The 14817-nt window shown below is 39.2% G+C and overlaps 1 protein-coding gene across 2 annotated transcripts in view; it reads left to right on the forward strand.

Moving 5' to 3' along the window:
- The window catches only part of THSD7B (thrombospondin type 1 domain containing 7B), an 835144-nt gene that overhangs the window by 304957 nt on the left and 515370 nt on the right, over window positions 1–14817 (forward strand). For both annotated transcript variants that reach the window (XM_032286329.1, XM_032286330.1), the window contains exon 4: window positions 772–1020. In XM_032286329.1, the coding sequence (XP_032142220.1) occupies window positions 772–1020 (249 nt within the window). The remainder of the gene's footprint in view (window positions 1–771; window positions 1021–14817) is intronic.

The raw sequence follows: 14817 nt of genomic DNA on the forward strand, positions 1-14817 counted from the left end.
GTTTACATTTACCTTTTTTGATACTGTACAAATTATTTAGCCTTTCCGAGCCTAAATTTATTATCTATCTACAAAGTGGGTATAATAAAATGTAAACTCATGAGCTTGTTGTGAGAAAGTTATCTGTGAAGTGCAGCACAGTTATGACACCTGAAAACCAGTCAATCCGTGGTAATAGTAGGCTAACATCATGGGTGAAAGCAGCCTAGAAGAGCTGGGTGCAGTGGCTCACACCTGTAATCCCAGCACTTTGGGAGACCAAGGTGGGTAGATCATTTGAGGTCAGGAGTTTGAGACCAGCTTGGCCAACATGGTAAAACCTCATCATACTAAAAATACAGAAATTAGCTGGGCATGTTCCTGTAGTCTCAGCTACTTGGGAGGCTGAGGCAAGAGAATCACTTGAACCGGGGAGGCGGAGGTTGTATCACTGCACTCCAGCCTGGGCGACAGAGCAAGATTCTGTCTCGGGGGAAAAAAAAGCAGCCTAGAAGGACTCATTATTCTCATAATACTGATAAAGGTGGACCCATCTTACATGTGTGTCTTGCTATAGTTACGCAGCTTCATTGTTTCAGAAGAAATATTCTTCAAATGTTATGTTCTTCAATATTTTTTCATGATGTCTCTAAAATTTTTTATAAATCTTTCTATTAAATGCTTAAACTAAATTTCAGAGTTGTTTTTTTTTTTTCTCAGAGTAGGCACTTTATAATATTAGTTGCATCCATTAATATATGGCCTCTTGTTTTCTACTTCTGTTTTTTTCAGGCTTTGCATGCGAGAGTCCTTCCCATCGACTGTTCAGTCCTGCATCATGCCCCAAGACTGTGAAACCTCTGAGTGGTCCTCCTGGACCCCCTGCTCCAAGACGTGCCGTTCAGGGAGTCTCTTGCCAGGATTTAGGAGCAGGAGCCGGAACGTGAAGCACATTGCTATTGGAGGTGGAAAGGAGTGCCCTGAACTTCTTGAGAAAGAGGCCTGCATTGTTGAAGGAGAACTTCTGCAGCAATGTCCCAGGTATTATGCTTTCTTTAGTGTAAGTGTTTTAATATATAACCTCATTTAATGTTATAGGAATGTTAACAGTAATGAAAGTAGCTGTGACTCATATTTACTAAGCTTTCACTCAGTATACAAGTTCCATGGTTGGTAGTATAGCAGAGTGGGTTAAGATCATGGGCTATGGTGCTGACTCCTTGGGCTGAAGTCCTGTTTCTGTGACTTTCTAATTATGTGAATTTCATCAGGTTATTTAGTTAGAGTGCCTTAGTGTACCAGCAGTACTTACTTCATCCTGCGTTTGACACATAGTAAATGCTCGGTAGTTATTACTACCCGATACAACACACTTAATTCTCATAGCAACCTAGGAGGCCATTCATGACATCTCTGTTTTGCAAATAAAGCTACTAATGTTCAGAGAGATTAAATAATTTCTAAAGGTATGTAAGTAATGGGTGATAGTACCCTGATTCTAACTTAGTTCCGTTTTCAAATCTTATGCCGCTATGTGGCATTCTTCAATTCCAGAGTCCCTAGGGAGCCACAGAATATTTGAGAAAGAGTTTGTCATATACTAATGGTAAATGAATATATGTTTGGTTGGTAACCCATACCCATCACACATCACCAGATGACTTATTCATACAAAGAACTATTTTTTCCTCATTTTATTTTTTGCTGGGAAAATGATCCTCTAGTCATAGAAGTTCAAGAAACTAAAAGAAAAATGCCTATCTTGAATAGCTACAGATTTAACAGATATAGTTCAGGGCAGCTGTTCAACAGGAAATACCACAAATCCATTGCTAACAGACTTCTGTCTGTTATCAAACTGGGCACCCTGTGAGCCATTGATCAGTATTTTTTTTTTTTTTTAAAAAAAAAACTCTCCCCCTTTTGCAGGGGGGGGAGTGCAGTGGTATAATTACGGCTCACTTCAGCCTCCACCTCCAGGGCACAAGCAATCCTCTCACCTCAGCCTCTTGAGTAGCTAGGTCTATAGGCAGAACCTTATATATATATATGTATATATATATATATATAATATGTATACATATTCATATACACACACATACACACACACATATATGTAGGAATGTTAACAGTAATGAAAGTGTGTGTGTATATATATATATATATATATATATGATATAGAGATGATGTTTCACTATGTTGCCCAGGCTGGTCTCAAACTCCTGGGCTTGGGCGATACTCCCATCTCAGCTTCTCAAAGCGCTGGGATTGCAGGCATGAGCCACCACGCCGTGCCTGGCCTACATTTTAACATCTTGATATTGGTTATATTTTGTGTGGCTCTATAGACCTGGGTAAAGGCCTGCAGCGTGTTTTCCTTTAGGTTGTTGGCTCATAGTGGGCCCAGTTTGATAACAGACAGAAGTCTGTTAGGGATGGATTTGTGGTATTGCCTGCTGAACAGCTGCTCTGAACTGTATTTGTTAAATCTGTAGCTATTTAAGATAGGCATTTTTCTAATAGTTTATTGTAACTTCTATGTCTAGAGAATCATTTCCTCAGAAAAAAATTAAAATAGAAAAAATAGAGGTTTTTTTGGTATGAATTAGTCATTTGGTGATGTGTGTAGGGCATGGGTTACCAACCCAACAGGTGCTAGTGGTGGGCTGCAGCCTGGCTCTTCCTGAAACCTGACATGAGGTGTGCATCAGAAAGGCAGGTTTTTGTTGTCAGAACTCTTAGCCACTCACATCCCCACTTCCCAGTTGGAACCAGTGTTAATTGAATGCAGTTCTTTATATACTTATTGTTCATTTTTCACTTAAATGACCCCTTAGATTTGTATCATTCCTTACCTCAAATGCAGAAGATGTAGATGCAGTATATGCCTCTTTACCATGAACTCTCAGCCTCACAGAACCTTTCCTCATGGTGTTGTGTTGAGTCTTTCAAAACACTAATTTTGGAGTAAAACGGAAGCTTGAAAATGGCATAACTCTGAGATCTCTGTCCTTTTGAACATTGAAATACGTAGTTTAAAATTGTATCTCTATTGCTTACTAGCAGTGTGATCTTGGACAAGATGTACAGCTTTTCCAAAACCTTTCTCTTTTCAGTAGAATGTGTCTGATAATACTGCCTGTGTGGCAGGCTTGAAAGGCTGAAGACCAGGCATGTGAAATGCCAGGCCCTTAGCACATAGGAGGCACTGCAAGATGGATGATCACTATTATTGCTATTTGCAGGTGTGTTTGTTTCCTTTAGAAAGATAGTATCTCTTTTCCTTAGTATACAATAATAATTTCATGGGGTAGAAACATATTTCTTCTAGATAATTTGGAATTCTTATTTCCCTTTGGAGGTTTACTTCAGATGACTTCTCAATGGTATGCAGGCAGGAATAAAATTCGGACTTAATGATGACCTTGACATTCATGCCTCTATCCTTCATTCTTTTCGTGGGATAGCTAATGTTCTCTTCCTGATAGTTTCAAAGATTTTCTGATTTATAGTCAACTTTTCATTTTCTTTGTTAATAACTATTACAGTTCTATTAGAGTCAGAATGGTACCTTGCTGGTGATGCTCAGAATGCTGAACTACATCTATATTTGTTAAGCAGTGCCTGCCGTTTATAAGGTAACTACTGTTGGCCAATAATTAGAGCAGAGTTATAAATTAACTAGGTACATATAAATAATATTTAGAGTGACATAGAGCTTATCACCCAAATGGAACATTTTTGAAAGTGAAAGGAGATGTAAATTGGCATTAAGATTCAAGCACAAATTCACTCAACTCTGAAGCCAGTATTCTTTCCATTATATCATACTGACTGTCATGATAGGCACAGTGAAGACATACACTAAGATAAGGGTATACCTACTAATATACATGCATTTGTGGATACCATATTATTTTTTTCAACAAGATAATGTGGAAAGTAGTAATTCAGGATGTACCCAAGATGAGTTTCTGTATTGATCTTCATTTGGTAGAACCTTAGTGTCTGAAAATAGAGGCTGACAAACTTCGCTGGTAATGAGACTGGCCTACTAGTTCTACCGTTTGAAAATGTTGCTGAGTTTCACACACACACACACACACACACACACACACACACACACTTTTAAAACGGTGAAGCTGTAGGAAATAGGAGTATTGGAGAATTAACTGAAATACCAACCAACCAGTGTTCCATAGGGAGAATTTTGTAACTAATGATTCTACTTGGTTGTTGGAAGGAAAATAAGCAACAGCAACTAAACATAAGCTGACATTCTTGTTTGTCTGAAATCTGGGCTGTGGCCTCTACCACAAGAAGGCATAAAGGCTGTGTACTAACTTTTGTTTCTGGTTTTATATCAGTAATTAAAATTCATTGTTAACAAGGGAAAGGAAAATGAAAATCTATTAGGAAACAGAAATTCTCATGTTTCCTTTCCCAGAACTCATAAGCAAGTCATATGCATCAAGCAAGTTAATCACCTTTTTTTCTCCCCAGGTGGTAAATGCATGCTTTTGTGATTCTTAATAGTGTTTTAAAAATTATTTTAGAATACTGTTTGACTTTTACCCTTCCACTATCTTTGCTACGGGGGATGTATTTATTAATTCAACAAATACAAATTAAGCCTTTGCTATATGCCAAGCACTATGTTAAGCATTTGAGATACCTCAAAGCACACAACAGACAAACTTCCCTCACCCACTGGAACCTAAATTTTAGTAAAAATACACCAAATAAACAATATAAAGTAAACTGTACACTTGGTGGAAGAGCTATGGAAACAGTAAAACATTAAAGTAAGGTAAAGCTAGAGGCTTGGAATGCTGCAATGAGGGGTCGGCATAGGTGATGAAATTAAACAGTGTCCCTAGAGAAGCATCATTTAAATAAGCAGGATTTGAGGGGGTGGGAAAATCAAAGGAAGGAAATAAATTATCCACTCAGGAAATTAGGGGAAAAATATTTCAAGAACAAGGTATAGGTAGAAGTGGTATACCACTGTAGATAGTGGAGCCTCACTAGCCCGGCTCCACTGTCCAGCATTTCATACTGAACACTATGAGTGGCCATCCCTAAGGCATGACTCCATGAAGGGAATTGTAACTAAGAGGAGATTTTAAAGAAGTATTCCCTGGGGCCATCACACTATCAAGTAGTTGCTTTGGAGCAACTAATTTAACTTGAAAGGAGACAGAGACCAGTTCATGTTATGCTATCTTGCGAAATTTTAGAACTACATGAAGGTTAGCATTGCATAGCCTTAAGTTTGTTTCAAAGTTGTAGTTTTTGGCTGGGCATGGTGGCTCACGCCTGTAATCCCAGCACTTTGGGAGGCTAAGGCAGATGGATCACCTGAGGTCATGAGCTCAAGACCAGCTTGACCAACATGGTGAAACCCCGTCTCTACGAAAAATACAAAAACACTTGCTGGACATGTTGGCAGGTGCCTGTAATTCCAGCTACTCAGGAGGCTGAGGCAGGAGAATCGCTTGAACCCGGGAGGCAGAGGTTGCAGTGAGCTGAGATCACGCCATTGTACTCCAGCCTGGGCAACAAAGTAAAACTCCATCTCAAAAAAAAAAAAAATGCAAAGTTGTAGTTTTTGACTAACATAGACCCCAGGAAACCTCTTTCTCCAGTGTATTTGTAATTTTATGGACCTCCCCAACCTCCAGCATGTCATTAAACACTGGCAGTGTATTCTATGAGTGGGGAATGGACGAGAGAGAGAGGATAAATGTGCTCGTCGGTTGCTACCTCGGCTTTTGGTGTGTGGTTGTCCCCTGTTATTGGGCATCATGATCTTAGGTGTCATATTATTCTATGTCCCCCAAACATGATGAGGGAGGAATCGTTTAAGATACCTTGGCACTTGCGCACTTTGCTGTGTCCTAACATTTAAAATATTATATCCTAGACCTCAACTAAGGTGAAGGCAAAACGCATTCTAACACTGCAGGATGAGGCAGCACCATTTAGTAGATGGGGTAAAGAAAGACAAAGAGCATAGAGCTGTAATAGTGTAAATGCTTCAGATCAGAGAGCTGAGACACAACCTGATTCTAGAGCAGCTATGATTCAAGATCTCTTGTGCTTTAACAGAGAGCCCCATTCTGGTGAAAGACACTGTAACACACAAGAATATTGGAAAAAAAAAAATCAGCTGCAAACATCTTTCTTAGAAGCGACACCTCAGATGACCTACCAGCAACTCCTACCACCCCACGGGGAGGGAACAGTTTTTATACGAAAATGGCTCTTCTGTCTCTTAAATGATCATTTAGCGTATGAAATCGAATGTAAGATAACACTATTAAATGGTGACAGTGACCAATGCCAAGTAAAACTCTTAAGAAAATCTCAAGGCAGAAGCTGCACAGCTGAGAGTATTGCATAGTTTGTGTGATATTACTACACAGAAAAGCCAAAGTGTAAAATATCGTTCCAATACTCTGGTCTGGCACTGAATACATGGGCTCTTTTATTTCATCCTGCTTGTTTCTGGCATGTATTAATTTTTCCTTATTATATGTAAACTAGAGATCCTTTAAAGAAGTCTGTCTGTGCAAATTTATGCTGAGATATCTATCTGGGCACCCTGCACACCACTTTGATTTGCTTGTGAAACAAACCCCTGAGACCAGTCTGGTTTTCCCTAACATCTTTTTGAGGCACTGGACCTAATTTTAGATTTTCTAGACCTAATTCATTTTTCCTTGAGAAAACTCTGGGTATTAGTTGATGGGTTTTTAGATGAATATTGAAGCCAGGGATAGCACCAAGAAAAAGGACAGTAGATGAAACTTGGCTTGGTCATTTGCTTCCTTTGCCTATTGAAACAGAGTGCTGTGTTGTGAAGTGATGTTTGTTCAAAACCTGCTTTGGCCTTCACTGTGTTAATCACTGGAGAATTCATAAAACAGAAAACTTCTAGTCTGTGTTCAGTTATTATTTGTCTTAAGAATCTTGTTTGATATACTATTTCAAAACTATTAGGTTACTGCAAAAGTAGTTGCAGTTTTTGCCGCTGAAAGTAATGGCAAAACTGCAATTACTTTTTCAGCAACCTAATAGACTGCCCAGAACATGATAATTGTGTCCTATAGGAGTGTTTAGTAATGTTCCAACCCATCATCTCAGACGTATGGATAGGACTATTTTGGTTTTTATTTTCCCTTTCCTTAGAAAGAGTAGCACCTAGAAAAGTACCTGGATCATAGTAAATGCTCACTAAATATTGAAGGAATAGGTGAATGAAGGCTAAAGTGTGGGGTAGCTCCAGAACAGTATTATACACTCAACACTTTATTCCATGCTTACGTTTATTATATAGTAAGTGACAGACTCAAAGGTATTTTAAAATAAAGAACAGCTGAAATTGGCCTCACCAAGGTAAAAAAAAGACATCTACTCAAGACAAGGAAGAACCCAGGGAACTTGCCACAGTCCCACAATCCTGCTGATATTGTGTCCAGCTTTCCATATAAAAAAAAAAAATCTCTGTTGTCGTTGGTTATAAGAGTTACTTCAAAAAAGGTGAGGAATCAGATCATAGTCTGAATTTGTCAAAGTTTTCTTTCTAGCACACACATCACCTGTTACATCTTCTAAATCTTCTCCCATTGATTTTCTTGTTGTTGTTTTTGTTTGTTTTGAGATAGAGTCTCACTCTGTCTCCCAGGCTGGAGTGGAGTGGCATGATCTCAGCTCACTGTAATCTCTACTTCCTGGGTTCAAGTGATTATCCCACCTCAGCCTCCCAACTAGCTGGGATTACAGGCATGTGCCACCACACCTGGCTAATTATTGTATTTTTGGTGGGGATGAGGTTTTGTCATGTTGTCCAGGCTGATCTCAAACTTCTGACCTCAAGTGATCCACCTGCCTTGACCTCCCAACATCCTGGGATTACAGGTGTGAGCCACCATGCCTGGCTTCCTACTGATTTTCTGTTACAGCATCTAACACTCTTCACATAGTAGGTATTTAATAAAGGATTGCCAAATAAATTAACAGATTCTCTAAGGAAGCTTTTCAAAAACTATTTAAATTAAGCAGCTTTTCTCCAGCAATTTAGAAGCAGAGCTAGCTGCAGGAGTTTTTTTTTTTTTTTTTTTTTAAATACCCCAGTGCCACCTGGAATGCCAGCAAGATCAAACTGTTCAATCCTCTGGAAAGGGGGCTGAAGCTAGATAGCCAAGTGGTCTAGCTCAGTGGATCCTAACCCCATGGAGCCCAGCAGGATAAGATCCACTGGCTTGAAATTCTCACTGCCAGCACAGCAGTCTGAAGTCAACCTGGGACACTTGAGTTTGGTGGGAGGGGAGGCATCTGGCATAACTGAGGCTTGAGTAAGCAGTTTTCCCCTCACAGTATAAACCAAGCTGCTGGGAAGTTCAAATTGGGCAGAGTCCACCTGTAGCCAGCAAAACTGCTATAGCCAGAATGCCTCTTTAGATTTCTCCTCTTTGGGCAGGGCATCTCTGAAAGAAAGGCAGCAGCCCCAGCCAAGGGCTTATAAATAAAACTCCTATTTCTCTGGGACAGAGCACCTGGGAGAAGGCACAGCTATGGGCACAGCTTCAGCAGACTTAAACATTCCTGCCTGCTGATTCTGAAGAGAGCAGCCTACCTCCCAGCACAGCGCTCAAGCTCTACTAAGGGATAGACTGCCTCCTCAAGTGGGTCCCTGAACACCATGCCTCCTGACTTGGAGATATTTCCCAGCAGGGGTCGACAGACACCTCATATAGGAGAGATCCAGCAGCATCTGGTGAGTGCCCCTCTTGGATGAAGCTTCCAGAGGAAGGCACAGGCAATAATCTTTGCTGTTCTGCAGCCTCCACTGGTGATACAGGCAAACAGGGTCTGGAGTGGGTCTCCAGCAAACTCCAGCAGACCTGCAGCAGAACGACCTCACTGTTAGAAGGAAAATGAACAAACAGACAGGAATATCATCAACATCAACAAAAAAAGTTCACACAACAACCCCATCAGAAAGTCACCAACATCGAAGACCAAAGGTAGATAAATCCATGAAGATGAGGAAAAACGAGCACAAAAAGGCTAAAAATTCCAAAACCCAGAATGCTGCTTCTACTCCAACAGTTCACAACTCCTTGCCAGTAAGGGAAGGGAACAAAACTGGACAGATAATGAGTTTGACAGGTTGACAGAAGTAGGCTTCAGAAGGTGGGTAATAACAAACTCCTCTGAGCCACAGGAACATGTTCTAACTCAATGTAAGGAAGCTAAGAACCTTAAAAAAATGTTACAGAAATTGCTAACTATAATAACCAATTTAGAGAAGAATATATGTAGCCTGATGGAGCTGAAAAATACAGCACAAGAACTTTATGAAGCATATACAAGTATCAATAGGTGAATTGATCAAGCAGAAGAAAGGCTGTTAGAGATTGAAGATCAACTTCATGAAATAAAGTGTTAAGACAAGATTACAGAAAAAAGAATAAAAAGGAACAAACAAAGCCTCCAAGAAATGTGGAACTATGTGAAAAGACCAAACCTATGTTTGATTGATGTATCTGAAAGCAGCGGGGAGAATGAACCAAGTTGGAAAATACTCTTCAGGATATTATCAAGAACTTTCCTAACATAGCAAGACAGCCCAACATTCAAATTCGAAAAATACAGAGAATACCACAAAGATATTCCTCGAGAAGAGCAACCCCAAGATACATAATTGTCAGATTCACCAAGGTTGAAATGAAGGAAAAAATGTTAAGGACAGCCAGAGAGAAAGGTCTGGTTACTACAAAGGAAAGCCTATCAGACTAACAGTGAGTTTCTCTTCAGAAACCCTGCAAGCCAGAAGAGAGTGGGGGCCAATATTCAACATTTGTAAATAAAAGAATTTTCAATCCAGAATTTCATATCCAGCCAAACTAAGCTTCATAAGTGAAGGAGAAATAAAATCCTTTACAGACAAGCAAATGCTGAGAAATTTTGTCACCACCAGGCCTACCTTACAAGAGCTCCTGAAGGAAGCACTAAATATGGAAAGGAAAAACCAGTACAAGCCACTGCAAAAACATACCAAATGGTAAAGACCATCAACACTATGAAGAAACTGCATCAACTAATGGGCAAAATAACTGGCTAGCATCATAATGACAGGATCAAATTCGTACATAACAATATTAACCTTAAATGTAAAAGGGCTAAATGCCCCAATTAAAGGACACAGATTGGCAAATTGGATGAAGAGTCAAGACCCATCAGTGTGCTATATTCAGGAGACTCATCTCATGTGCAAAGACACACGTAGGCTCAAAATAGAGGTATGGAGGAAGACTTATCAAGCAAATGGAAAGCAAAAAAAAGCAGGGGTTGCAATCCTAGTCTCTAGTAAAACAGGCTTTAAACCAACAAAGATCAAAAAGGACAAATAAGGGCATTACATAATGGTAAAGGGATCAATGCAACAAAATGACCTAACTATCCTAAATATATGTGCAACCAAAAACAAAAGCAGCGAGATTCATAAAGCAAGTACGTAGAGACCTACAAAAAGATTAGACTCCCACGCAGTAATAGTGAGAGACTTTAACAACCCATTAAAAATATTAGATCAATGAGACATAAAATTAACAAGGATATTCAGGACTTGAACTCAGCTCTGGACTAAGCAGACCTAATAGACATCTACAGAACTCTCCACCCCAAATCAACAGAATATACGTTCTGATACAAAACCTGGCAGTGACACAACAAAAAAAGAATATTTCTGTCCAATATCCCTGATGAACATTGATCTGAAAATACTCAATGAAATAATGGCAAATGGAATCCAGCTGGCCATCAAAAAGTTTATTCACCACAATCAAGTCAGCTTCATCCCTGGGATGCAAGGCTGGTTCAATGTACAAAATCAACAAACATAATCCTTCACATAAACAGAACCAATGACAAAACCACATGATAATCTTGATAGATGCAGAAAAGGGCTTTGATAAAATTCAACACCACTTCATGCTAAAAACTCTCAATAAACTAGGTATTGATGAAATGTATCTCAAAATAGTATGAGCTATTTGTGACAAACCCACAGCCAATAATGTACTGAATGGGAAAAGCTGGAAGCACCCCCTTTGAAAACTGGCACAAGACAAGGATGCCCTCTCTCATCACTCTTATTTAACATGGTATTGGAAGTTCTGGCCAGGGCAATCAGGCAAGAGAAAGAAATAAAGGATATTCAACTAGGAAGAGAGGAAGTCAAATTGTCTCTCTTTGCAGATGACATGATTGTATATTTAGAAAACCCCATTATCTCAGCCCAAAATCTCCTTAAGCTGATTAGCAACTTCAGCAAATCTCAGGATACAAAATCCATGTGCAAAATTGACAAGCAATCCTATAATAGAGAACCACCATGGCACATATATACCTATGTAACAAACCTGCGTGTTCTGCACATGTATCCTAGAACTTTAAAGTATTAAAAAAAAAAAAAAAAAAAGGAGTAGAGAGTCATGACCTGGAGCCTCCAGATAATCTGTTTTAGAAAAGAAACAATGGTTTTCAAACAATCTGGAATTGTTTCAATAGGACACTCTTGCCTTTTTATTAGGTTTGTCTATTACTGAGGTATTGTTTCATGAGTCTCCATTGTGCCACTTTAAGATCTCCTGGATCGAAGATTTGCTCCCCAGTTAGTGTAAGAAAGTTAATGTACTGCTAAGTGCTGTGTATGGTGATAGAAGTCTATTAATAATACATGTGTGGAGTTTGACCGGCAAAGTCATCTGCTGAAGAGCAAAGAGCTTTGCGCTTTAGAGTAGCTTTCCATAATCAATAGTCCCACCTTATCCAATAAAAAATTACTAGAGCGTAAAATCTATAAAGCTTGATCAGTTCCCTTTATTTTGGTCTTCTGTTCAGCAACAAATGACAAGTTAATTCTTTTCTAAATGCATTGACGGCTTTAAAAGGACAACAGACATTGTCATAAATTAGTCATGCTGCAGTACACTGATTTTTAATATACACGTGCATTTAATCTGAATACCTTGCACTAGGGTTTCAATTCCAAGAATGTTTGCAAAACTATATGTGCTCAGTCAAAACATGACCATTAACTAATGCAATTATTCTTTCAATCTGTCATCATTAAATCACTTAAAATTCTATTTTGTGTTGTTCTGCTTTAAATCTAAGCCTTTAGAAGAATAAGAAAAGAAACTGACATTTTAAAGCAATTCCAAGCCTTTATGAAAGTGATAAAGCTGAGATTTCAAAGGACAGAGGTAGCCGTAAAGCTGTGATGGTGCTGATTCTAAGAATAGTTACTTAAATGTGCCTACTTTTCTAATTTTGGTTTTGCTAATTTAGGATGCCCCTATCTATTGCTTCACAGCAATACATTCCTTCTTCCTTTTGTCCCCTTTTCCTCCCTCAATTTAGAGAATATTTTAATTTTGGGATTCCTTATGTGGGACAACATCACTCTCAGGAATTTAAGCTAGCTACTTGAGTTGTTTAATTCAAAGGCCCAGACTCAGCTTTCCTAATCCAAAGTCTACGTCCTGTATCTCTTTATGAGGACGTGTATTTCCAGTTACAGAAGACTGTTTTTTCTTTTTTATTAATTTTGATTTGTCATTTTAAGCTGCATCTACCTCTTGAGAATGATAACATATTAAACCTTACCTGTTTCTACTCATGCAGATATACTCATGAACCATTTCCTGAACAGACTTAAATTATAGACTAAATACAGAGAAATTGGGCAATGAGTATAAGACATAGGGAAAAAAGTTCAGAAGACCGATGCTAGGAGGTCAATGAAGAAAAATGAAATTTCACAGTTATAATACATGGTTTCTTTAATATTTGGGATTTTGTTCTCTTCCCTGAGCTGTCTTGCCTAAGATTTCAGTACCAGGAAATTTGCTGCTAATACGTGGATCAAAAACAAATTTGGAATCATCCATCACTCCTCTCTCTCTCATTCCAGGTCTAATCCATTAGAAGGTTGTCCCCACCTTCGGAATATATCCCGAATCTGATCTCTTTGCACTACATTCATTATGACCGCAGCAGCAGAAGCCACCATCCTTTCTCCTAGACTGGCAAAGACCTCCAAATATATCATTTCTTCCACCTCCCTGGCTCCCACAGCCTATTCTTACTCCAGTATTTAAATCACATCATCATGTTACCATTCTTCCCAAAATTGTCCAACGCTTTTCCAGCATATTTGGAATAACACTCACAAGCTATCCTCTGGCTCAGTGATCACCAAGCTTTTTGATACCAGGGACCAGTTTTATGGAAGATATTTTTTCCACAGACTGGGGCAGGGGGATGGTTTCAGGATGATTCAAGTGCATCACATTTATTTATTTTGTACATTATTTCTATTATTATCAAATTATAACATATAATGAAATAATTACATGACTTATCATAATGTAGAATCAGTGGAAGCCGTGAGCTTATTTTCCTTCCGCTAAACAGTCCCATTTTGGGGAGGTGATGGGAGACAGTAATGGTTCATCAGGCACTAGATTCTCATAAGGAGCACATAGCCTAGATCCCTCTCTTGTGCAGTTCACAATAGAGTTCACACTTCTATGAGAATCTAATGCTACCGCTGATCAAATAGGAGGCGGAGCTCAGGTGACTGTGAGTGATGGGGAGCAGCTGTAAAAACAGATGAAGCTTCACTTGCCCACCTGCTGCTCACCTCCTCCTGTGAGGCCTAGTTCCTAACAGGCCACTGACCAGTACTGATCTGTGGCTCAGGTGTTAGGGACCCCTGCTCTGGCCTACAAGTTTCTTCATAGTGTGGCTCTTGACTACACTTTATGGTCCTATCTCTGCTATTCTCTCCTTGCCGCACCTGCCTTCACCATACTGACTTATACTGTTTCTAGAAAGTGCTGGGCACTCTGCCTCCTTTGGACAGGCTGCTCTTTTCTCTGCCTAGAACACCACTTGTCTATCTATCCTTATTCTCACTCCTTCATTTTATTCAGGATTCTGAGGATTTCTCTCATCATGGCATAGAAATATCTCTCCTCGTCCATCTCTCTCTCTCCCCACCCAGTAACTGGTGCCATGCCGTATATTGATGCATTTACGTCCGTCTATCCCACCAGAAGGTAATCTTCCCAAGGTCAGGGGCTTTCTCTCTCTCACTGCTATGTCTCTATTGTCCTCGGTGCTTAGCTGTGGCTTAACAATTACTTGTCGAAAGAAGGGATAAGTGAATGCATGGATGAGTAAGTGATTCGCTTACTGTTTGGACAGGCCTATTTCTTTTTCTAGTCAAGCCTGCTTTTTAGCACTTTTCAAGCTTCAGTCTACCATACGTATCTTTATCTTAACTAATGTGTTCTTCTGGGAGTTATTCTTTCTGTGAATCTAGTATTTGAATTATTAGCATTCCCTTTCTCAGAAATTTGAGATTCAAAGTGGCTGACAGTGTGCTTGCTCACTAAAAGTAGGGACATCAGCGTTGTTTTTACATAAATGGAGGGCAGTTTTACCTAACATTAAGAAGGACCAGGAAGCAATGTGCAGAATTTGATTTTCGGGCCTTGAAAAGATATCCTCCTTCAAAAAATCATCTTCTGCACCTTATAGTGGAAATTTGAATTTACACAATTAGAGATTCCTTTACTTATGTTGTATTTCTCTTTTAACTTGCAATTACAGCCATGTATTCCATAACATTTCTGTCAATGATGGGCCATCGACTGCATATACAATGGTCCCATAAGAATATAATAGTTTATTTTTATTGTACCTGGTTTACATTTAGACATGTTTAGATACACAAATACTTGCCTTTGTGTTATA

The sequence above is a fragment of the Sapajus apella genome, unplaced genomic scaffold (genome assembly GCF_009761245.1).
Source record: "Sapajus apella isolate SASKATOON/1434 unplaced genomic scaffold, GSC_monkey_1.0 scaffold18, whole genome shotgun sequence".
In the NCBI taxonomy this organism is placed as follows: Eukaryota; Metazoa; Chordata; class Mammalia; order Primates; family Cebidae; genus Sapajus; species Sapajus apella.